Source organism: Hemicordylus capensis, chromosome 1, assembly GCF_027244095.1.
Source record: "Hemicordylus capensis ecotype Gifberg chromosome 1, rHemCap1.1.pri, whole genome shotgun sequence".
NCBI classification, from domain to species: domain Eukaryota; kingdom Metazoa; phylum Chordata; class Lepidosauria; order Squamata; family Cordylidae; genus Hemicordylus; species Hemicordylus capensis.
In genome coordinates, this window is record NC_069657.1 from 398,878,513 (window position 1) to 398,901,774 (window position 23,262).

Here is a 23,262-nt window from a genome sequence, read left to right on the forward strand (position 1 = left end):
GTGGCCCTCCTCATGTTGGTGTGCAGCTCCCACTGCAGAAGCACATGCGTGCTAATGCGCACATACAACCTCTACTCTGGTTCACCCACTTTCACACGAGCCTCCTGCCTGCCTTCTGTCTGCTGCTTGCCAGTTCTTCTTGCTTTGTCAAGGAACAGCAGTGGCCAGGCAGAGGAAGAGGAAGCAGGAAGCAAGCACATAAGGACGCTGGTGCAGGAGGTAGGGAAGCAGGAGGCAGGTCCGTGAAGTGCGGAAGTGGCAGAAACATCCAGAGCAAGGCATGCAAGTAGAAGGAACAGCTAGAGCAAGTGACTGGCCAGTAGGGGTGTGCACAAAACTGGATGGCCTGGATAGGTTCGAGTCCGAACTAGACCTAGACTGGGCCAGTTGGTTTTGCCCCCCATTGAACCCCCTTAGCTTGGTTTGGGGTGTGTGTTCATGAGCAATTATCCCCACTGGAGGGTCTTCTCTGAGGCTGTGGGGGGGGAGGTCCACGGAGGTCCCCCCGCCAGCCTCTGTTTTGACAAAAACCACCCACTTTGGGCATTCTTTGGCCCATTCCGGGCCTTTCCCCTATCATGGTGGCCATTTTGGAGGCCACCACACATGCACAATGGGCCCCTGCATGGCCAGTTCAGAAGTGGGTGTTTTCCCCCAAAACAGAAGCCAGTGGAGGGAGAGGGAACCTCTGTGCCCCCCCACAGCCTCGGAGAAGCCCCCCAGAGGGGCTAAATACTAAAAAAATTGACATAAAAAGGCTCACAAGTCCCCTCAAACGGCTGGTGGGTATGTGTGTTTCTTCCAGGGTTGAACCAAACTACGGGTTCAACATCAAACCAGTTTGCACATCCCTACCGGCCAGCTGGAGGAGGGAGGGGAGGGAGGGGTGATCCAAGGGGTGGAAGGGCCCATGTTCTTGGGACCACCTTGAACAAAACTCCGCCCCTGTGTAAATGTGTAAAGTTTAAGGGCAAGATGCTAGTCTCCAAACAATGGAGGATAAATGCCAGGGAGGCTAGTTTGGCAATTTCCCCCTGGTACATGTAGATTTCAGGTTTGGAGGGACATATCTTCCTTTCTTATTTTTGGCATTTGGTCCAGTAATGCCAGTTAAACAGCCACAGTGAGCAGGATTGCTCTGTAAATGGTTGTACCCTGCCCTCCGACTGCCTTGCCACCTATGGTCAATAGAAAGGAACTGTTTCATCTGAAATGTGATCCGTTGCATTCATAAGGAATGGGTTCTGTGCCTGCGCAGGGACCTCGCGGACAGCTCCTCATGCCTCCTCTGAGTGCCCTGCACGTGGTCTGTGCTTCCGTTATCTTTGGCAGTTGGGGCGTGTCTGTCTCAGTTTCTATTAGACTGCCGTTGTGTCTATACCTTGTACTGTTAGCTCCTCGGTAAACTATAAACTTATTGATCTCTCAGTAAAATACTTCAGAAAGTATTTGGAAAATGCACTTGAACTTTGACCTTGGACAGAATACGAATACAGCTTAGTTAACCCTTCAAACAAAAGACAAAAAATTTAAGTTTCCCCTGGACTTGTCCAGGAGATATGCGGCTTGAAACTACCGGTGAATGACCTTTCCTTCTGTTAAAGAGAGAGAGAGAGAGAGAGCACGACAATGGCATCCAAACCACCAACTAAAACAATGTCCAAACGCTGCACAGAGTGCTGTGCTAAGCTTCTAATGACGGATAGCCATGATGCCTGCTTACTATGCTTGGGGGAACAGCATAACCTAGCCACTTGCAAGATATACTGCTCCTTCTCTAAACAGACACTAAAGAATTGAGCACTGAGATTGAGAGCACCACTATATGATGACGCACTTCACCTGCCGACACCGAGACCTTCGACATTGAGGTCAGTGACAAGCACAGCAACATGTACAGAAATGACAACTCTTTCGGTGGACTCTGCAAAGCAGCAGTCAAAAGCCACCAAGGATCAGGAGTTTAAACGGCCAGAGGTGGTTGAAAAGAAGAGCATCAGCACAAGAAGCACAAACACTTCTCATCCATGGATGAGGAAAGCGAGTGCTCACCTCCTAGGTAGAGGACAAAAAAGACTCACATCAGAAGCAGAACTCTGTTGCCGACAGGTTTACAAACCGAGGCTGAGGAGTGGGATTCCACAACTCAAGTTACACCATCACCCTGGGTACAGTTGTCACCGTCGACATCGACCACTACGGTGCTGACAGTGGTTTTGGCAAAGTCCCCATCAACATCGATGTTGACATTGAAGGAAGTATCAAGGGAGCTCCTCCCCTCGACATTGACAGCATTGGTGCGACGCAGCATAATGTCATTGACTCCTGTGCAGACCCCATTCACTCGCCAGCAGCTACACCGCAGGGCACGTACCAGCCAGAGGACTATATGGACTTCAGGGAAGGAGCAGCAGCAGAGGAAGAAATGGCACTGGACCAGAAGACAAAAATTTAATTGTGTGCCAACTGGGTGCCAGCTACTACCCAAACTCCAAAGCAATCAGACACTCCTATGATTTTTAATGATTTTTTGAAAGCTTTTAAAATTATTGCCCATTAATCCCTATGTGGAGTATCTAGGGGCAAAAAACCAGGGTGGGTGATAGGCACCCAGGGGTGCCTACCACCCACCAAACCCCAAGGGAATCAGACACTTCTCTGATTATTGGTGAATTGTTGAAGTATTTTTTAATTTTTGTATTCCTCCCATAGGGAATAATGGGTATTTGAGGATGCCCCATTCCCCACCTTTTGGGGGGGTGGGTGCCAGAGCACACCAAAGTGCTTCTGGGAGCACGACAAGGCCAGCCTCCAAGTTGGTACCCCCAAGTTGACAGGATTTATTGTTGATTAATCAGGATTTTTTAAAGAATTAATTTTTGGCTCCATAGACATGCATTGGCTGAATAGGAAACCATTGCCTGAGCCTTTCCATTCAGTAAGAACACCATGTTTCTTTTCACCTTAATAGCTTAATTGCTTTGACTGGAACTCAAGAGTTCAGAGCAATAAACAATTAAGGTCAGTAGGTGAAAAGGCACTCTTTATTTCCTATGGAGCCAATGCATGTCTGTGGAGCCAAAAATTAATTCATTTAAGCAATTATTCATCGTTCTCACGTATTTCTAAATAAGAAGCATTGTTTCAGTTTGGGGTGTTAAACCTCCAAGCTTACAGGAGCACATTCTACTTTCTTATATATTTGAATGTGATTTCTTTAGGTTTCAGAAGCTGAATATGCCATGTCTTCAACAGGAAATAGCACATACTATTGGACGTATTCTTCAGCATTATGCTGCGGAGCTTGAAGCAACAAAAAAGGTACTTGATATATTTATGGTTAAATATGAGACTGAAGGCTTCAGTAGGTTTACGTATTAGATTAATCATTTATATGTTAGCTGATAAATTAGCAGGGATTCATTTTGATAGCTAGGGCTTAAGTGCACCCTTGTTTGCTTTGTATGGATGGATGGATGTATTTTATATGCCACCAAAAACTCATGTCTCTGGGCAGTTTACAATAAAACAGGTATTTTTTTTACAGGTGGTTTAGGTATTTTTAGAAGACAGAGAGTTAATTGTGCATTTGCTTACAGCTGGCAGGGTAACTATGGCCGCATTCGCATGTAACACAAAACCAGAGTTGAAGAGGCCAGAGGTTTGCAAACATCCAAATGCAGGACATCCCATCAGAACTCTGGTTCTGCACAAAGAATGACCCAAGGTTTCACTCTCCAAAGTCCAGTTTGTACCCTCTAGTTGTAGTGAGTTTCACCAGCCCAATCCGAGGTTGCACGCAGCCTGTGTGAATTACATGTGAATGTGGAACTGCAGGCTGTGTTCTCTGTAACCGGAATTGAGGGAGGAAGCTCCTCCCTCTCTCCATCTGTGATTGGTTGTGTGGGCTGTCCTTCATGCAAGAAGGAAGTCCACACAACCAGTTTTCCCTACTCTCTTCAGTCTCCCTGACTGCACAGAACCTGCTTTCTTTTACATCCAAATTCAGACTGGAGAGTGGGGGTAGGAAGCCGAATCATTGGTCCCTTGGATCCACAGTGCCATGTTACATGCAAATATGGCCATTAAATACAAATTGAAGAAATATTAATTCATCAACTATATTGTCTCCACTATCAAAAATTTGGGATGGACATCTCTTGTCAGTGACCAATTTAGTAAGGGTTAGGGAAGTAAAATGGCTGGATGATAAATTCTTTCAAAAGTTTTATTCAAAACTGGAATGATAAAACACTAGACAATGAACAATCACAAAATAATATCCAAATGTTTGCAATGAGAACAATGAAAGAGACTGGCAACTATACTTGGATAAGAGGGCACAGGCAAATAGTTTATTAACAACAACAACAAAAGTAAAACAGAGACATCAAGTGAGTATCAGGATAGCTGGAAGGCAGAGAAGGAGGTCATGTATAGATAATGTTGCCATAGGAGCCCAACTGTGCCAGTGTGTGGCTGGGCTACCCAGGGCCCTCTGATTAAGTAAGGTATAGGAACACCCAGGCCCAATAGGTCTGTGGGTTGACCTCGCTCTCCCTGTAAACTCCTAACCAATAATGTAATCCAAAAGCCTCAACTTCAGCTTTACAGATTAAACCAGCTTTTCTTTCACTCTAACCTGCATAACGTTATTGGCATAACTCTTCCATGTCCCCTTTGCAACCCTGCCTTCCAGCTTCCCACACCACAAGGTGTTTTTAATATTGTGCTCCTGACCCATCATGAAGGTGCTCATAAAGAACCACAGAGATCCTTGACCAAAGGCCAGCCTGACCCCTTTCCTGGGAAAGGTGAATCCCATCCCTTCAAAATAACTAAGGATGGGGAAACCAAAGTTCTTGTTGGTGGATCACCATGCGCCTTCTCCAAGAAGGATCTTGGCCAATTCACTTGGCCAAAGTTAACAAATTTTAACTTTCTTGTGGGCCCAATTCACTGCTGAAATGCTCAGATGCTGAACATGAAATCTATCAGCCCATAGGGAGGGCTTTGTCAAAGTTGTACTGCCCCCACAAAATGAAAGACCAGTAGATCAAAATCAACAGGGTGTACTGGCAGTAAACAAAAGGCAGATTTGATGTCACATTTTGCTGTCTATGTGTGGTGATTGCACTGAGGCACCAGAGGCACCACAGCATCAAAACAGGGCCTATCCCAATTGGCATAATGCTGGTCACACACTTGATTTGGTCTTTTGCTGTGATCAGGGTGGTGTTCCCTGGGGCTCCTGTCATTTCACTGCAAGATATTCCCCTCAGAGGATGAAGCCGCTTTGGGAAGAGCAGAAGGTTTCAAGTTCCCTCCCTGGCTTCTTCAAGATAGGGCTGAGAGAGATTCCTGCCTGCAACCTTGGAGAAGCTGCTGCCAGTCTGTGAAGACAATACTGAGCTAGATAGACCAATGGTCTGACTTAGTATATGGCAGTTTCCTATGTTCCTATGGATGGATCACCATCTGGTTAAGGCAGGACTTGCAACCACCTGTGCAGGTGTGAAGGGCCCATTAGGTTTGTCCATCTGAGAAGGTTATTGGATCCAATAGGATTCCAAGAAGCCTTGGAAGGGTATGCAGTTGGCTCTGCTAGTGATTCTGTCGACACTCTGGTGCAAATATGGAATACAGTCATCTCTCACCAATGGCGGTTTTTCCAATCACGTTTTTCAGTATCTGCGACTGGGAAATTGTGACTGGTCTCGCCAACTGCAACCTGAGTTTCCACGGTTTGGTGAGATATTTTAGTGATTTTGGTGTGTGGGAGGGTGTTTCCTGCAAATTGTGGGTGTTCAGAGGTTCAGTCCACTCATTCCTCTTGCTGACCCTGCCAACTACTCGTGATTTAAAGTGATTTTGTGGTTAAAGTGCTTCTGGATCCGAACCTCTCCCTGGTGTCTCAGGTTGAGAGGAGGTGGCCAGAGGTGCTTTTTATCAACTTCTTCTGATACGCCAGCTGTGTCCATTTCTTGAGATGAATGACCTCAGAACAGTGGTACATATGCTGGTAACCTCTAAGCTGGATTACTGCAGTGTGCTCCATGTGGGGCTGCCTTTGTACATAGTCTGGAAACTACAGTTGGTTCAGAACGCGGTGGCCAGGTTGGTCTCTGGGTCATCTAGAAGAGACCATATTACTCCTGTGTTGAAAGAACTATACTGGCTTCTGATACATTTCCAGGCAAAATACAAGGTGCTAGTTACTACCTATAAAGCCCTAAACAGCTTAGGCCCTGAGTATTTAAGAGAATGTCTTCTTCACCATGAGCCCCACCACCTGTTAAGATCATCTGGAGAGGTTCGTCTGTGGTTGCCACCAACACATTTGACAGCTACTCGGGAACGGGCCTTCTCCGTTGCTGCCCCTGGACTTGGATTGTGCTCAGGGGCAGAGCCACCATTGGGCGAATGGGTTCAAAGAACCCAGCCCACTACCAATCAGGGGCCGCAAGCATGGCCCCAGACACGCCCCCCCCCGCATCTGACTGAGAGATCAAAAAGAACTAGCAGAGTCACACTCCCTCTGTCAATTCCCTGGTGAAGGTCATTTATCAGACCAACAAAGGCCTTCTCAATCCTATTGCCCACTCTAAAGCCAGTTTGAAATGGGTCTAGATAATCAGTTTTCTCCAAGATTAAATTAAAACACATATAAAAGTTAAAACATTTAAACATATAACACGTATAAAAGTTAAAACAATACAGTATTTAAAAACCAAAAAATTAACAGTACTTTTAAATTTAAAACCTGAGAAGGCTTGGGTAAAAAATGGGTTTTCAAACGTTTTTTAAAAATAGCCAGAGATGGGGAGGATCGTTTTGATTTTGGTAAACTTATATTTTGCTATAGATAACAGTGTATTGATTAATGGTAGGTTTTAATTTATTCTGGTATAAATAAAAAAAATCTCCAGGGCAGAGAGAAATTCATCAGATGTACTACCCTCCACTTCAGTAGCTACAGCGAAGGTGCATCTTAAAAAAAAAAGTGACACATTCAAAAATGCCTAATAATGAGAGGTCGCTTTTGTTTATTAAATTGTAAGTTACTTCTACACATTTCCTCCAGTATCTTAGAAAGGCACCTATATTGAGGTTCTGGTATTGTGTACACTCATTTAAATTTAATTGATCTATTAACTGAAAACAGTGGTTAAAACCAAATGGCTAATTGGCTAAAAATTATTTGGTTGCCTGAAAGCAACCAAACCTAAAATAGGTTTAAAACTAGATCTAGATCTAAAATAGTTATTAGAAGGGATCTAATAAATATAGATCTTAAATAGTTAATACAATAGAAGAGGCAGATATGTGAAGCATGTTTTGTGGAGTAGGGTAGATTGTAATTCTGCTATATTTCTTTGAAAATGTTGGGTTAGAGTTTGGGCTGCTGAAAATTAAAAGGATTCTAAAAAAGAAAAGCAGCAGATGCATGTGAGGAGGACTAATGCAATCTTATGTGTTTTAAAGATAATCTGTAATTTGAAAACAGTTTAGGAAATGTGGCATCACTAATTCATGTTGTGCATGAGTATTAGCATGTAAATTATCACAAATTCATTGTTTTCTTTGTAATATTTCCTGTGCTTGCCACTCATTTAATTGTGGAAAATCATGTATTTTTTTATTCTTCTTAAAAAAAAAAATTCCACTTTTCAGCTGGAGCATATATGATTATTCTTAGAGCACTAATCTGTAGTTTAATGCCACACCTTCATGTGTAGTCCAGCTGCTTATGGAGGTGTGTCATTTAGCTGAAGTGTTAGTAGAAAGCATATTTTAAGCTTTCTTTACTTTATTATAGCTTTATCAGGCTCAAAAAGATGATCCTCCCCTGGCTCGAAACATGCCCCCAGTTGCGGGGAAAATACTGTGGGTGAGGCAGCTCTTCAGGCGCATAAGTGAGCCAATCAACTATTTTTATGTAAGTTTATCATTATCTACCTGAAAGGGACAGATTATGTAAATAATAAAAAAAATCAGATAATCTTGCCTCTTTGAACTGCATCCAGTGAAAACAATCTGTATCTGTATCTGTTCTGCCGTCAAGTCGGTGTCGACTACTGGCGACCTGGTTATCCTATTTTCCTAAATCTTGTAGAAGTTAGTGCTGGATGTGAATTTGATGCAGTAATGCAGAAGAGTCTGTAGGTGGTGCTGGTTGGTTGATTTTGAAAGCAATATCCCTAGTATCCAATGCATATTAAAATGAAGAGGATTTTGATAATTTCCTGATACATATTAATGGTGACTGTCCCTGAAAGGTACATGTTGCTGTCCCTAAACTTAGAATGGATGCTGATGTCCAGAAAACCCTAAGAAGCTGGTCTGTATCTTTATTTTACTGCAGAGACTTTTATCTCTGGGAAACATTAACATGCATTTTATGACACACTAAGGATATTCACACGAACATGTGTGAATATTGGGGAGGGGGGAGGCACAATCCAGCTTACCTGCCTCCCCCGACTATCGTGGATTATGTCAATGGCACGCGCACACGAGTTGTGCTGAGACTCGTTTTCCAAGCCTCTGGCTAACCCACAAGGCACTGTGCGATGAGTGTGATGTCTTGGGGGATTCCCACGTCAGATGGGCACCCTAGGTGCCTGTCTCTGTGTCTGCTCACACATACAAACCCAGGCTGGCTATTGGCCGAGCTTCCAAGTGGGGTTAGGTGAGTGGGCCGCACCTGGATCCATGCGGATCCCAGCGCTGCACACAAGCAGCCTAACTCAGGCTGGGCTTCCCTAGCCTGGGTGAAGCTGCTCATGAGAACAACCTTTATCTGTTTTAAGATGCGTTTCAGTAAAATATCACCCTGGAATCAGGGCAATTGGTGGAAATGCTATATTGTGAATGAATATTTTACCTGGAGTTATTTCTCACTCCCAATAGTGTTGTGCATGAATGTTTAGAAAGTTGAGGAGGAAGCAAACTTCTTAGTAGGGATGTGCACGAACCTGTTCGCAGGCCATGTTGGAGTCCTGCGAACCAGTTCGCTGGTCCTGTGGTCCGATGGACCATCGCTGGGGTGTGTGTGTTGCTTTAAGGGCGGGGGGGTTGTACTTACCCCCTCCCACCGCTTTCCCCCCTCCGGTGCTCCATTTTCAAGTAAAATCTTTGGGGCGGCAGCAGTCCTCCCTGCCGCCCCTGCCCCCTTGTTGTCTGCAAAATGCGGAAGTAACTTCTGCGCATGCGCCTGCTGCTGTGCGCGTCACACACATAACTGTGACATATGCGCGCAGGCGCGGGAGTTACTTCCGCATTTTGCAGACAACAAGGGAGCAAGGGCAGCAGGGAGGACCGCTGCCACCCCGAAGATTATACTTGAAAATGGAGCGCTGAAGGGGGGGAAGTGGCGAGAGGGTAAGTACAACCCCCCCGCCCTTAAGTACAACCCCCCCGCCCAACCCCGTAAGCAACACCCCCCCCCAGCGTTGGATCGCGCCTCCATGGTCTGTGCACATCCCTACTTCTTAGTACAGAAAGGTGGTGCTTTACTCTTGAGGGTTACATCACATTCTTCTTATTATTGGTTATTGGTACTGCTAGTTAGCATAGTTGTAGTATGCTAGCTTTCTTTGAGCCTTTGGCCAGGATCCAAAGCGGTGATATGTGAATGGAGGGTTGAAACACACATTTAGCTAAGTTTTGTCAGGTTTCCCTGCGGCATTTCCGCACTGCCAAGGAGTTAAGCTACTGTTCAATTTAAGAAGTTGCTTATCTCTTCAGTAGTGGGAACTGCTGGAAAGAAAACAATGAACAAAGTCTTGGCTGTTCATGCATTTCTCCTCCATGTGTTTATATGATTTTGGATCCTAGTTTATAAAATCTGAATCATACCCATGTTTGAAATTACACTGAGGAAGCCTTGGTGTGGATTATTAGTATCTGTGTAATCTTGAAATGTTGTTTAAAAATTATTATTATGCAAGATCATACATGAAGTATGAGGAGATATAATTTTTTCTGAACACAATTTTATTTTAATGAAAGGAAGCAATATTTTTCTTACTTTTAAAATATATGTATCTTTAACTACAAATATTATAATAGAAAAATTCAGATATCTTGGCAAGTACAGAAGGTAAAGCAATCGTACGACTATACAACAGAATTTCCTATGTATTGGTGGAATTTGAGATACTCTATCACACAGCTTGGATGAAGGAAATTTTACAGCTGCAGTATGGTGAGTAGCTTGATCCACAATAAATATTACAGTACCTTTGCATTGCCAACTTTTCTTTGGGCAATATCCCAGATGTATATAACAGAACAAAATCGACTTTTGGATTTGATAGTGTTATTATTTATTTATTTATTTTGCATTTAATTGCAGCATTGCAAGTTACACTTTTGGTACGTCATCCTGAAACTGGAAAACTCTTGGTTAATTTTGACCCCAGAATTTTAGAAATTGTTCGAGAGACAAAATGTATGATAAAGATGGGATTAGAAGTGCCAGAGCAGGCGAAGAGGATAGTTAAGATTGAAAGTCAGGTTAAGACAAACAAATTATGTCTAGAGGTAGGTAAAGAATTACTACAATTGATTTTTAAAACAATTCTTTGATTCGACTTCAGTATCATATAAATGCAAATAGGACCTGCAGTGGATTCCATCTTAATGGAAGGTTTTAAAAAAATGCTGTAGTGGATTCCTTGTTTAAAGAAGGCATTGAGGTGGCAAAATTGTTCACTGCTGCTTCCACAGTCTGCTCTACAGCCCCACTCTGTGTGCTCACGTACGTTCTTTTTAAATTTTCTACACCTTTTCTCTTTGTATTTGCAAGCTGTCAGTCTCCAACTATTCCTTCCTCCCTGCCCTGATTTCCCACTCTGTGTGTGCCTTTATGGTCTTCCTTGGTATTTTAAAGTACTCACTCTTCCAACTTCCTTCCTTCCTTGTGAGGCTCCTCACCCCACTCCTTACAGAGGTCGTTGCCACCTCTGCTGTATCTACTGCCATTATGATTGAGCTCAGGCATGCACTCTTCTCTCCACCACTGCTTGAGAGGATACATGCACAGTTCTCATTTCATTTTGGGGGGGGGGGGTCACCCTCTTGAGGGGGTTAATGTTGAAACAAACAAACAAACAAACAAACAATTGCATACCTGGGGATTTCCCTCCATGTTCAGGAACTTTCCTTTAGTTTCTGGGCAGCCCTTTTTAGCCACCAAATTGATGGGCATGGGGTCAACAAGTTTACTATTATTTATTGATTTAAGTATTTTGTATCGTGCTCTTCCAGTACAGTATTGCCTGAGGTGGTTCACTGTTGGAGATGGAGTTCAAATGAAACCAGCCTTTTGCACCGACTATCCTAATGACCACTAGGGGAATTGGGAATAGAGGGAGTTAGTGAAGGTCCTCTTACATGTCCCTGCTTTCCTCTACTCTATGATCCCTGCTTTGACTCCCCAGGTACTTCCTGAGGTGAGTCAGTCCTCTTCCTTTCCTCCTAGAGAGAAGGTGGAAACATCTCTCTCTCTCCTTACCTATTCATTATGTAGCTAGTAGATTGGATTAGGTCTTTCCTATCCAAATGTATTTCACCAATAAACTAGTTAAGTAATTTAGACTCTACAGTGATCTCCATGCATGCTTCTATAGCTACAACAACTAAACTCCACATTATGTAACTGGAGTGTTAGCTTTCCTTGGCACTCTGCTACAATACTTTAGGAACATAGGAAGTGTGCTGTCGAGTTGGTGTCTACTCCTGGCAACCACAGAGCCCTGAGGTTGTCATTGATAGAATACAGGAGGGTTTACCATTGCCATCTCCTGCGCAGTATGAGATGATGCAACCTTGGAGAAGCCACTGCCAGTCTGTGAAGACAATACTGAGCTAGATAGACCAATGGTCTGGATCAGTATATGGCAGCTTCCTATGTTCCCATGCCTTTCAGCATCTTCCAATATCACTGCTGCCCAATATAGGTCTGGGAAACATACCAGCAGGGATTTGAACTGGAAACCTCTGGCTTGCTAGTAAAGTCATTTCCCCACTGCGCCATTAGGTGGCTTTTATATAGCTCTTAGGCGAAGGTTAATTGATCCTTTTACATAACTTGCCAGGACGATTGGACAAATTCTATGTGAAATATTTGTTAGATGCAAATCTATCTGTCACACACACACACTTGCAAAATTCTGTTCTGCAGTACAAGTTCCACACGCTCTGCTCACTAACGGTTAGATCCAGTGTACAGATATGTAATCAATATGGCTATGTTTAAATTTTACGTCGGTTTTAGATGTTTTGATATTGGTCAAAGACCTTAATAAAGACTGACTGACTGACATATTCCAAATATTAAATGTGAAAGGAAAGATCCCATTTGCGGAGGCTTCTAACAATCAAGTTGTCTTTGATTATGTGTGTACCTATCTTAGGTTTCTGTCTGCTGAAGAAGTATCCTAACAATGTGGATTCTTCTTTCAGTGAGACCAAACTTTATACTTAGACTAACTTAAGATATATGCCTAACACAATTTTTCTTTGAATGCCTTCATACATATACATATTCTTTGTTGGGGAAAGGGGGATATTTTCCTGAACATTTTAATTTCTCTTTAATTTAATTTAATTTAATTTTAATTTAATTTAATTTCTCGCCATTTGCATGTCACAAAGATATTGGATATTCATTTTTATTTACAGAATATGCTGCAGTGTTATGAAAATTTGTGTCAAGAAGTGCCAACTGTGTTTGTAAATTTGATGGCACCAAAAATGAAGAAGGTAAGCACATGCAATTTAATTCCGATAAATTTCACTCAGTTTGGGTACGTGAGACGGGGTATGCTTTTAAAAAAATTTGATCCAGTTGGATCTACATCATTTATCATCTGTGGCTGACATCCTGAGTGATGGTTGGTGCTTTGTTAGATGTGGACGAGTGTTCCAGACTAATGTGGCACTGGTGTAAGCATGCAGGATGGAATTTAAATGACCCTCCCTTCCAGCAAAGTCCACTGTATCACCCAAAATAGCACTTAGCACTTACATTTATATACCGCTCTATAGCCGGAGCTCTCTAAGCGGAGCTCTCTAAGCGGTTTACAATGATTTAGCATATTGCCCCCAACATTCTGGGTACTCATTTTACCGACCTCGGAAGGATGGAAGGCTGAGTCAACCTTGAGCCCCTGGTCAGGATCGAACTTGTAACCTTCTGGTTACAGGGCGGCAGTTTTACCACTGCGCCACCAGGGGCTCTTTAAATATGTACCTTAGGGCTGAGTGACCACCAAGAACATATATATTTCCCAGACTACTACTGGGGAAAGGAGGGGATTAGTCAAAATTCACCTCTCCATGAGTGCTGGTGCTGAGTTTGTTGATTGCATCCACAGTACTGGCACATCTCGTGAAGCACTGGCCCATGTTGTTCAAGCCTTCAATGAGTCTTATTGTAGGATAGGATTCATCAGGATGTTGCATTGCCTCTAGCTTTCCATGGCTGTGATTATTACCATCCTTCAAATTAGGTATGTGCATGAACTGATGTTTGTGCACAGGTTTTGCGACAAAGCCTGTTCAGGCGAGGTCAGTGCTTCGAACCGGGTCAGTGCTTCGAAGCATCCCCTGGGGGGAGGGGACAGGAAGCGGCACCTTTAAAAGGGAGTAAGCAGGTCCTTACCTGCTCTTCAGCACTCCATGCAGCTTCCTGTGCATGGTGGCGGTACATGGTGCATGGTGGCGATGCAGCAGTGGCATGCACATGACTTCCATGCATGTGCAGACACCATTTGCATCATCAGCAAAAAAAACCACCATTCATCATCAGGTATTGCTGACCATGCAAATGGCATTCGCGCATGCGTGGAGGCCATTTGCATGTCAGTGCTGCTGCACCATCACCACACATAGTTTGGGGGGTGTGCCCACCGGAGCAGGAAGCTGCATGGAGCAGCGAAGAGCAGGTAAAAGACCTGCTGTAGTCTCTTTTAAAGGTGCTGCTTGCTGCTCCCCCCTGCCACCGGGGGTGCCTCAGAGCACCGAATCAGTTTGGCCTGCACGAATCTCAGTTCGTGCACATCACTACTCCAAATAAATCAATTTGCCCAAATTAAAAAACTCTTTGCATGAATTTGTGCTTTAAAAAATGTAGATGAAGTTCCCATGCCTACAAGGGCTTCTTCATTCATTGCAGTGCTGAGAACAGCTCCATGAGCACAATAGGAATGTTCATACAGAGCTGTCCTCAGTATAGCAGTGAATGGGGAAGCTAGTAGTCAGGAGCTCCATAGGTACCCCCGAGCAGGTGTGTGCATGAATGGTTCATGCTGAACCAGTTCACCTTGAACCGGGGCCAGTTTGGAAGTTTGATCGTGGACCGAACCAGGGCCGGTTCGGTCCATGATCAAACCAAACCAGGCCCAGTTCAGGCAAACTGGTTTGGCACAGTAAGGGGCGGCTGGGTGGGGGTGACGAGGGAGGTAATAAGCTCCTTACTGGCATTGCTGCCAGCGCATAAAAATATAATCCATGATGTGATGCTAAATGAAGATAGATTGAGTCTAGTCATTTGGTAGACATGATGGGCTATGTGCTTTAAACTCAATAAATGTTTATTTTTCCTATCCTCATCTCTTTTCTTTAGGTTGAATCTGTGCTGAGGCAAGGGCTTACAATTCTAACCTGGTCATCTTTGACTTTAGACAGCTTCTTTCAAGATGTTGATGAAGTTATGAAAATGTTTAATCAACTTTTAAAAAAGGTAAACATGCTTTCCATTGCATGTTCAATAGGTTATTGTTGCTTATCCTGTGCCTTACAGCACCACAGCAAAAATAGATAGACCCCACCTCCAAGGAGCTTGCCATTTAAACTAATGGGGGGAAATAACAGTGGGTGCAGGGAGAGACAAACCTAGAGAGGGACAAATGTGAGCATATGCAGTTACACATACTTATCGGTTGGTTGCAGTTAGGAATCAAGATTAAGGGAAGGGGGTAAGTCAAAGGCTATATAGAAAAATCTTTTTGCATCTGCAAAGTCCTACAGATAGAGATAAATATAGCTATAACCCTCATAAAGCACTTGGAATTAATGAGTTTTATCCCTAGAAAGTTAGTCACGAATAAGCATAATTGTAAAGAAACCCCAGAGTATTGTTCTTGGTTTTGTGGAAGGAAGAAGTTCTCCATACTCAGGTGACCAAATATAAAATTAGACAAACACTGATGGTAATTCAGAGGAAACAGTTTTGTGAAAATATTATGCAAACAATGTAACAATATTTATGGATTTTTTAAAGTGCATGGAAGTTTGTATGTAAAAGCTCACAAGGTATTTCCTGTCCCCTAGCCTATCTTCAAACAAGAAAGTGATATATAGAAAGGGGGTGTTGCATCAAATCACTTTTCTCCCTCCCTAATGTGAAATCTTAGGGCTATATTAGACATGACATGGGAGTTCCTTGATTGGGATTTCCCCTCACCAAAGGACTCAAGGGCTTCTATTTAGAGCCAGAGAGTTGATTTAGCCCACTACTTTCCTCTTCCCTCCTACTCCCCACTTCCTCTTCCACTCTGTCCCCTCCTTTTTAAACACAGCAAGAAGTACTCATACATGGAGTGAATCTTTATTGGTGCTCCCACAGAGTGACAGTGGGTCGGGGGGCAGCCACCACCATCTGCCCTACTCCCAATATCCATTGCTGGAAACAGGGCTGGATTATACATTAGGCACAATGCCTAGGACCTACGAAGCTTCCAAGGGCCTACAAAAATGTTTTAGGCCCCTAAAATTATCAGATGACTCAAAAAATAAGGGGAAAAAATCTTTAACAGCACAACAAAATAGTACAATGTAGACCGTTGGATAACTGAATTACGTTTAATGATATTAGGTCTGACTTCAGTAAATGTACATTAAACATTAACTTTGTGACTCTTTTTGTTAGCAAAATCATGGACTATATCTTCCAATTTCAATTTTTGCAAAAGTTCATTCTCCATTGAGACTAGTGCAAAGGAAGGTACAGGTGGCTCTCATCACCAGCGGATCTGGATAGTGATCCGTTGCATTCATAAAGAATGGGTTCTGCGCCTGCGCAGGGACCTCGCAGACCGATTGACTAGCTCCTCGCGACGCCCCCAACCGCCCTGCACGTGATCGTGCCTTCGCTAAAACAGGCAGTTGGGGCGTGTCTTCCTCAGTTTCTTTTAGACCACCATTGCGTCTAAACCTCGGAACGATTGCTCCTCGGATACTTGATTGATTTTCACGGTACGACTGGAACGGAATTGGATCATTGCTTGGTTTTGGATTTGGACTGTTTTTCGACTACGAGTTTGGATTTCCCCGCAAGTTAATTGATTAGGACATTATTCTTGGCCGTGTAGCGCTTGGGCGCTATGGCGTCTAAAGCGGCAGTTAAAACAACTTTCAAACGCTGTACTAACTGTAAAGCGAAGTTGCCGACTACTGATACGCATGATGCCTGTCTACTTTATCTGGGTGAGCAGCACAACCCGGGAAATTGCAAAATCTGTTGCTCTTTTTCGAAACAAACTTTGAAAAATCGAGCACTGCGATTGAGGGCGGCACTTTATGAAGACGCTCTTCGACCCCCGACACCGAGGCCGGTGTCGGGACCTTCGACGTCGAGGCCGGTGTCGATCGCTACTGTGGCATCGGATGCGGTTCCTCCTGTTGTGGACTCTGCCTCTTCGCAGTCTAAAGCCACAGTGGATCAGGAGTTTAAGACACCTGGTAGTGTAGAGAAGAAGAAGCGTCGCAAACATAAGAAAGCACGTTATTCCTCCACTGACGAGGATTGCTCATCCTCGCCGCCGAGAAAGAGATCCAAGAAAACATGGATCCATAGTAAGACTCCTTCGCCCACAGATTTGCAAGGTGATTCGGAGGAGTGGGATACTACTCTGAAGGTTACTCTGTTGCCCTGGGTGCTGCAGAGTTCTTCATCATCAGAGGGCTCTCCTTCGACGTCGAGATCAGCGTCGAGGAAGACGCATGCTCCGGTACCGCAGAAGGAACAGACATTGATGGTGTCAAAGACGACCCAGTCAACGTTGACGGGACCGTCGTTATCGACGACGGTGTTCGACTCGATACCGGCTGTACCGGACTTGCCGACCTCAGCAGCACAAGAAGCTATGATTGCAGCAACTGGACAGTGTACTTCGACACCGAGTGCATTCCAGACTGCGGTTCGACGTCGAGTTGCGGCTGACTTAGCACCAGCGCCGACCCCGATTCATTCCCCGGCAACGCCAAGAGGCGGTTATCGACTGGAGGACTATTTGGACTTTGGTGAAACCGGGATGGAAGAGCAGCCTGCAATACCAAGGGCACGGACTTCATTGCTGGCTTTATTGGACTCTAGTGAGGGCACGCCGTCGGCCTCCACGTTTCATGGTTTTGCTGTGGATCAGCTGACGGCAACTGAGGTTCCTAGAACTCCGTCCACTTCTCCGTTGAGAGCGCCTATTCGCCCTCAAGAGACCGCACAACTTATTTCAGCGGCCACAAGCCCAATTAGGCAACTGATGACTCCTGTGGTGGAGCATCAGAATTTACCTCGACCGGTCCCGGTTCTGGCACGTTCTACTGATGCATCTACAGCAACATCATTGGATGTAAACCGCATTACTCATACCTGTGGTTTCCAGCACAACCCTGAAGTGATTTACCCGCCAGATTATGCTGAGTATAAGATTTGGAAGGCTCAACAGTCCCTTGCACAGCAATGTACATTGGCTTCCAGGTTACCCCCAAGTGAACCAGCATTGACAAATCGTCCAGAGACTATACATCCTCAGGAGGCGATGTCAGCAGCGCGTTCTGGCGTTGTTCCTAATGCTAGTTGTGTTTCGGCCCATGAGGCTGTAAGCAGCAGAAACAGTGACACAGACACTTCGTACTTATCTGACACTGATGGGGGGAGTTTGCATGAGCCCAGGGAGCCAGACCCACCTGAGGAGGTGGCTCCGGGGACTTCGATCTCTCCCTCGGAGGAGCTCAAGGCTTACCATGCGCAGCTACGCGAGATGGCAGAGGCTTTGGGCCTAGAAGTTAAGTTGCCGGTATTGGATCTAAAGGATCCTGTATATAATATGATGGCAAAGGCTAAAATTACTCACCCTGTATCCTTGCCTATGATTCTGGCAATTTCAAAGGCCGGACAATCAGCGTGGGGAGTTTTGAGGACTTCGACAGCCACTTCGAGAAAACTGGAAAGTTTATATAGAGTCCAAGAGGATGATAACACATACCTGGTGAAGCATCCAGACCCTAATTCCTTAGTAGTAGAGTGTGCGTCATCAAGGGGTGCTCAGCGCCACACTACTCCTGCTGATAAGGAGGGGAGAAAACTTGATGTCCTAGGGCGTAGGGTGTACTCCACTTCAAGCTTAGCAGTGAAGATTGCAAATTATGCTGCGTGTATGACATGCTATGCCCACCATCTATGGGACACTTTTTTCCAGGATTCGTCCTCTATGTCCACTGGGGACCTGCAGAGGGCATTAGCGCAGACCTATGAGAAGTCTACTGTGGTCACCAGGCAGTTGTTGAGCACATACAAGCATCTGGCAGAGACGGAGTCGAGGGCAATGGCTACTGCTATTACATTGCGGCGCCATGCTTGGCTTAGGTCTACGAACTTGCAGCCTGAAATGAAGGATAAGATAGAATATTTACCCTTTGACGGGAAAGGGCTGTTTGCAGACTCGACAGATGACACGATGGAATCGTGGAAGAAGATGAAGTTCACAGCTAAAACATTCATGGCATCCACGTCCTCTGCTAGTCAACAGTCTCGAAGTCGTTCCTACGGGAGGCAACAAAATCGGTACTCAGGGAGACAAGATAGAAGGGATTTCAGGAGGCAAAACAGGCCTTATCAGAAGAATAGACCCTATTATCAAAAGTCCAAGGGTCAGAGGACTGCGAAGGACCAGACAAAGCAGTCTCTTTGAAGTGCGGGTCCATCCACAGCAACTGCACGTAGCAACACCAAGAACAGTACCCGGGACTCCCAACATCGGTCTCGTGTTAGCCAATGTATCCATCAAATTGGCACACCATGCCAACGCGTGGCACAACATAACATCAGATCAGTGGGTACTAAAGATTATATCTTATGGCTACGCGATAGAGTTCAAAACTTTGCCACCTTTCCAGGGTGTGAAGTACACCAAGTCATCGCAAGTGCTTCAGGACGAAGTGAGGGTGTTGCTGGAAAAACAGGCGATAGTGCAAGTGCCGTGGATGGACAGACTGAGGGGGTTCTACTCCAGATATTTTCAAATCCCCAAAAAGGATGGGGGAGTAAGAGCGATAATGGATTTGAGGGAACTAAACTGCTATGTCGATACGAGAAAATTCAGAATGATCACTTTACAGGGTATTCTGCCTCTCTTGATGGAGGAAGAGTGGGCGATCACCCTGGATCTGAAGGACGCCTATTTTCACGTGGGGATCCGCGAGAGGCACCGGAGATTCCTTCGGTTCACAGTAGGTGATATAGTGTACCAGTACACAGTTTTGCCTTTCGGACTCTCTACTGCCCCGCGTGTGTTTACAAAGGTGATGGCTGCGGTGGTGGCATTCTTAAGAACAAGAGGGGTGAGGCTGTATCCTTACCTAGACGACTGGCTTATGGTGAACAAAGAAGAGTTACTTTCTCAGACTCGCTTCGTCTTGCACCTACTTCACACGTTGGGGATCAATGTAAATTGGAAAAAATCCAAATTGGAACCGCAGAAACAAGTAGACTTTATAGGCTCCATACTGAGTTTTGTGGACAAGAGAGCTTATCTGCCGGAGTCAAGATACCTACAGATCAAAGGTCTGGTTCATCTGTTCGAGAAGTCGATGCTGCAGCCAGCAGAAACCATCCAGAGGCTTCTAGGGCTGATGGCATCCTGCTACTCTACTGTAGCTTTTACTCGCCTGAACATGCGCGTGCTTCAGTTGTGGTACCTGCACAATTTTCGACTGAATGTGGACGACCAGAGAAAGAGGTTGCTCATCCCGGTCCATGTGCGGAAATCTCTGCAATGGTGGGTCCAACGCAGCAATCTAATGTCAGGGGTGCTGTTCCAGCCCCGGACGCTATCCTGTTGGGTGACAACGGATGCTTCCCTATGGGGTTGGGGGGCGCACTGTTGCCATTGTCAGGTTCAGGGCCGGTGGACTCCGGGACAACGAGAGAAGCATATAAATTATCTGGAGCTTCTGGCGGTGTTTTTGGCATTAAAGGCTTTCAGACCACGCTTGCAGGGAAAAACTGTGCAAGTGAACCTGGACAATACAACCGCCATAGCTTATCTGAACAAGCAGGGGGGGACGGTGTCCCGGTCCCTGTGTCATCTGAGCCAGCGTCTATGGACGTGGTGTATTGCACATTCCATATTCCCCGGGGCATTGCATATCAAGGGAGTGGACAATGTCCAGGCGGACAAACTGAGCAGGTCCTCAGCTAAACCAGCAACACGAGTGGGAGCTGAGGGAGTGTTACATTCAGCCGTTATTCAAGAAATGGGGCCTGCCAAAAATAGATTTGTTTGCCACTGCTGTGAACAAAAAATGTCAGAGCTATTGCTCTCGTGCAGGGCTTGGAGAGAACTCGCTGGGCAACGCGTTCCAGCTTCTCTGGACAAGGGGTCCGTATTATCTATTTTCCCCACAACCACTTATTTCGAGGGTTTTAGCACAGATCATCCGAGACGGGACAAGGGGGATTCTGATAGCACCTTGGTGGCCCAGACAGCCGTGGTTTGCACTACTACTGAAACTCTCGCAAGGACAGTATCATCGGTTTCCAGATTACCCAGACTTGCTAAGTTGGGAAGAGGGGATGATATTGCACCCACAACTTCACACGCTGCGGCTGACAGCGTGGCACATAGGCTGATGAATAAAATCCTACTTAACTGTAGGAAACTTTCCACCAGACGAAATTACAAGAGTAAATGGATGAGATTCCAGATCTATGCGAAAGAAAAGGGATTCTTCCCTAGGAGTGCATCGGTCAAACAAGTACTACTGTATATGACCACCTTGAAAATGACGGGCTTGGCGAACTCGTCTCTCCGTGTACACCTAGCGGCAATATCAGCAGAACATAAAGGTTGGTGGAGTACCACGGTGTTTTCGCATCCAGATAGTAAGAAATTTCTGAAAGGAGTGAATAACCTGTACCCTCCGGTTCGACATCCTGTCCGACAGTGGGACTTGACATTAGTTCTAAATGAATTGACTGAAGCGCCGTTTGAGCCCTTGGGGGCTGCTGCGCTGAAAACACTGACGTTGAAGACGGTGTTTCTGGTGGCAGTGACGTCTGCACGTAGAGTAAGTGAGCTGGCTGCGATGCGGGCTGATCGGCCGTTTACCCAATTTTATCCGCAAAAGGTGGTACTACGCCTGGATCCGAAATTCAGACCCAAGGTAGTCACGGATTTTCATATAAATGAGGATATTGTGTTACCAGCATTCTTCAGAAACCCACAAACGCAGTTAGAAAAGAGAATGCATGCACTGGATGTCAGAAGGGCCCTGTTACATTATATGAAAGCTACGGGACCAATTCGGAAGACTAATAAGTTGTTTGTGCTGTTTCGTGGGAAAGCGAAGGGCTCATCGGTCACGCGCCAGCGTCTTTCGCAATGGATTGTAAAGGCAATAAGGCTGGCATATAGTTCTCAAGGGATCACGCCACCTAGTTCTATTAGGGCGCACTTAACAAGAGCTTATGCAGTGTCGGCTGCAAATTTGGCAGGAGTGCCAATGCAGGAGATTTGTAAGGCAGCCACGTGGTTGTCAGGACACCCGTTTGTCAAGCATTACGCACTGGACATTAGACAGACAAAGGACGCGGAGTTTGGTCGGAGTGTCCTGAAAAGAGTGCTACCTTGATGACCCACCGCCTTAGGCGGGGAGCTGGCTAGTCACCCATTCTTTATGAATGCAACGGATCACTATCCAGATAAACAGGTTGCTCACCTGTAACAGATGATCTGGAGGTGATCCGTTGTATTCATAATACCCACCCAGCCTCCCCACGTCATCAAGGTAGAAAGTTGAAGAATTGAAAGGGATCGTCGGTGTGAACAATTGTACTGGTGGTCCAAAGAAACTGAGGAAGACACGCCCCAACTGCCTGTTTTAGCGAAGGCACGATCACGTGCAGGGTGGTTGGGGGCGTCGCGAGGAGCTAGTCAATCGGTCCGTGAGGTCCCTGCGCAGGCGCAGAACCCATTCTTTATGAATACAACGGATCACCTACAGATCATCTGTTACAGGTGAGCAACCTGTTTTTCTGGCAGCGGTTCTTTCTCTGCAGTTGGAAAATAGGCTAACATTTTCCTATTCCCAGTTGTGGAGTGGCCGGAAATGACTTCCAGTGTCACTTCCAGATGCCATTTTAGAGCACGGAGCCATTTTGAGGTTCTTTCTTTAAAAAAAACACAGATTTTTTTTTTGGCCCAAAGTCCAGCTGATTTGGGTGCGGCGGGGGGGGGGGGGGTTCTGGAGCCTTGCAGCCCTGGAGAGCAAGGTTACTTGCGGTTCTACTCTTATTTCTCCCTCATTCCCAGTTTTAAAGTATTTAAAGTTTTTTTTCCTGTCCGGAACCTAACCCACCAATTCCCATAGAGTTGTTTTTGTTATTTGTGGTTTCCATATTCACATCTATATTTATTTTATTTATTTAGCATATTTTTATACCGCCCAAAATTTACATCTCTGGGTGGTTTACAACAAAAAACATAAAAGTTAAAACATTAATTAAAACAAATAAATGATAACAGAGAAATTAAAACATTGGTTAAAATAAACGACAACAAAAAGTTAAAACATTATAACAATTTAAAACCTTAACACAATGTTGAAACTATTAAAACGGTATTTAATTAAAAGCTTGGGTGAACAAATGTGTCTTTAAAGATTTTTTAAAAATTGTCAGAGATGGGGAGGCTCTTATTTCAGCAGGGAGAGTGTTCCAAAGCATCGGGGCAGCAGCTGAGAAGGCCCGTCCCCTGCAGTGACAACTGCAGATGAACTTCTCCTGATTACCTCAATAGGCGGTGGGGTCCATGATGGTGGGGTTCATCTATAGGCAAGAATGGAATCCCTGCAAATAACAAGGGCCACCTGTAGTTGTTTCTGTCCAATGGCTGATCTAAGACAGTTCTTTATAGGTTTCAGCTTTGAAAAAGAGTGCTTCCCTTCACAGTTCATTTCAAAAATGGCAAGATA

General features: G+C 45.0%; 1 protein-coding gene across 2 annotated transcripts in view; it reads left to right on the plus strand.

The window, feature by feature from the left end:
• The window catches only part of DNAH8 (dynein axonemal heavy chain 8), a 390,116-nt gene that overhangs the window by 43,440 nt on the left and 323,414 nt on the right, over positions 1-23,262 (plus strand). For both annotated transcript variants that reach the window (XM_053305243.1, XM_053305251.1), the window contains 6 exons: positions 3,222-3,321; positions 7,820-7,939; positions 10,075-10,210; positions 10,361-10,548; positions 12,691-12,771; positions 14,636-14,752. In XM_053305243.1, coding sequence (XP_053161218.1) covers positions 3,222-3,321; positions 7,820-7,939; positions 10,075-10,210; positions 10,361-10,548; positions 12,691-12,771; positions 14,636-14,752 — 742 coding nt within the window. The remainder of the gene's footprint in view (positions 1-3,221; positions 3,322-7,819; positions 7,940-10,074; positions 10,211-10,360; positions 10,549-12,690; positions 12,772-14,635; positions 14,753-23,262) is intronic.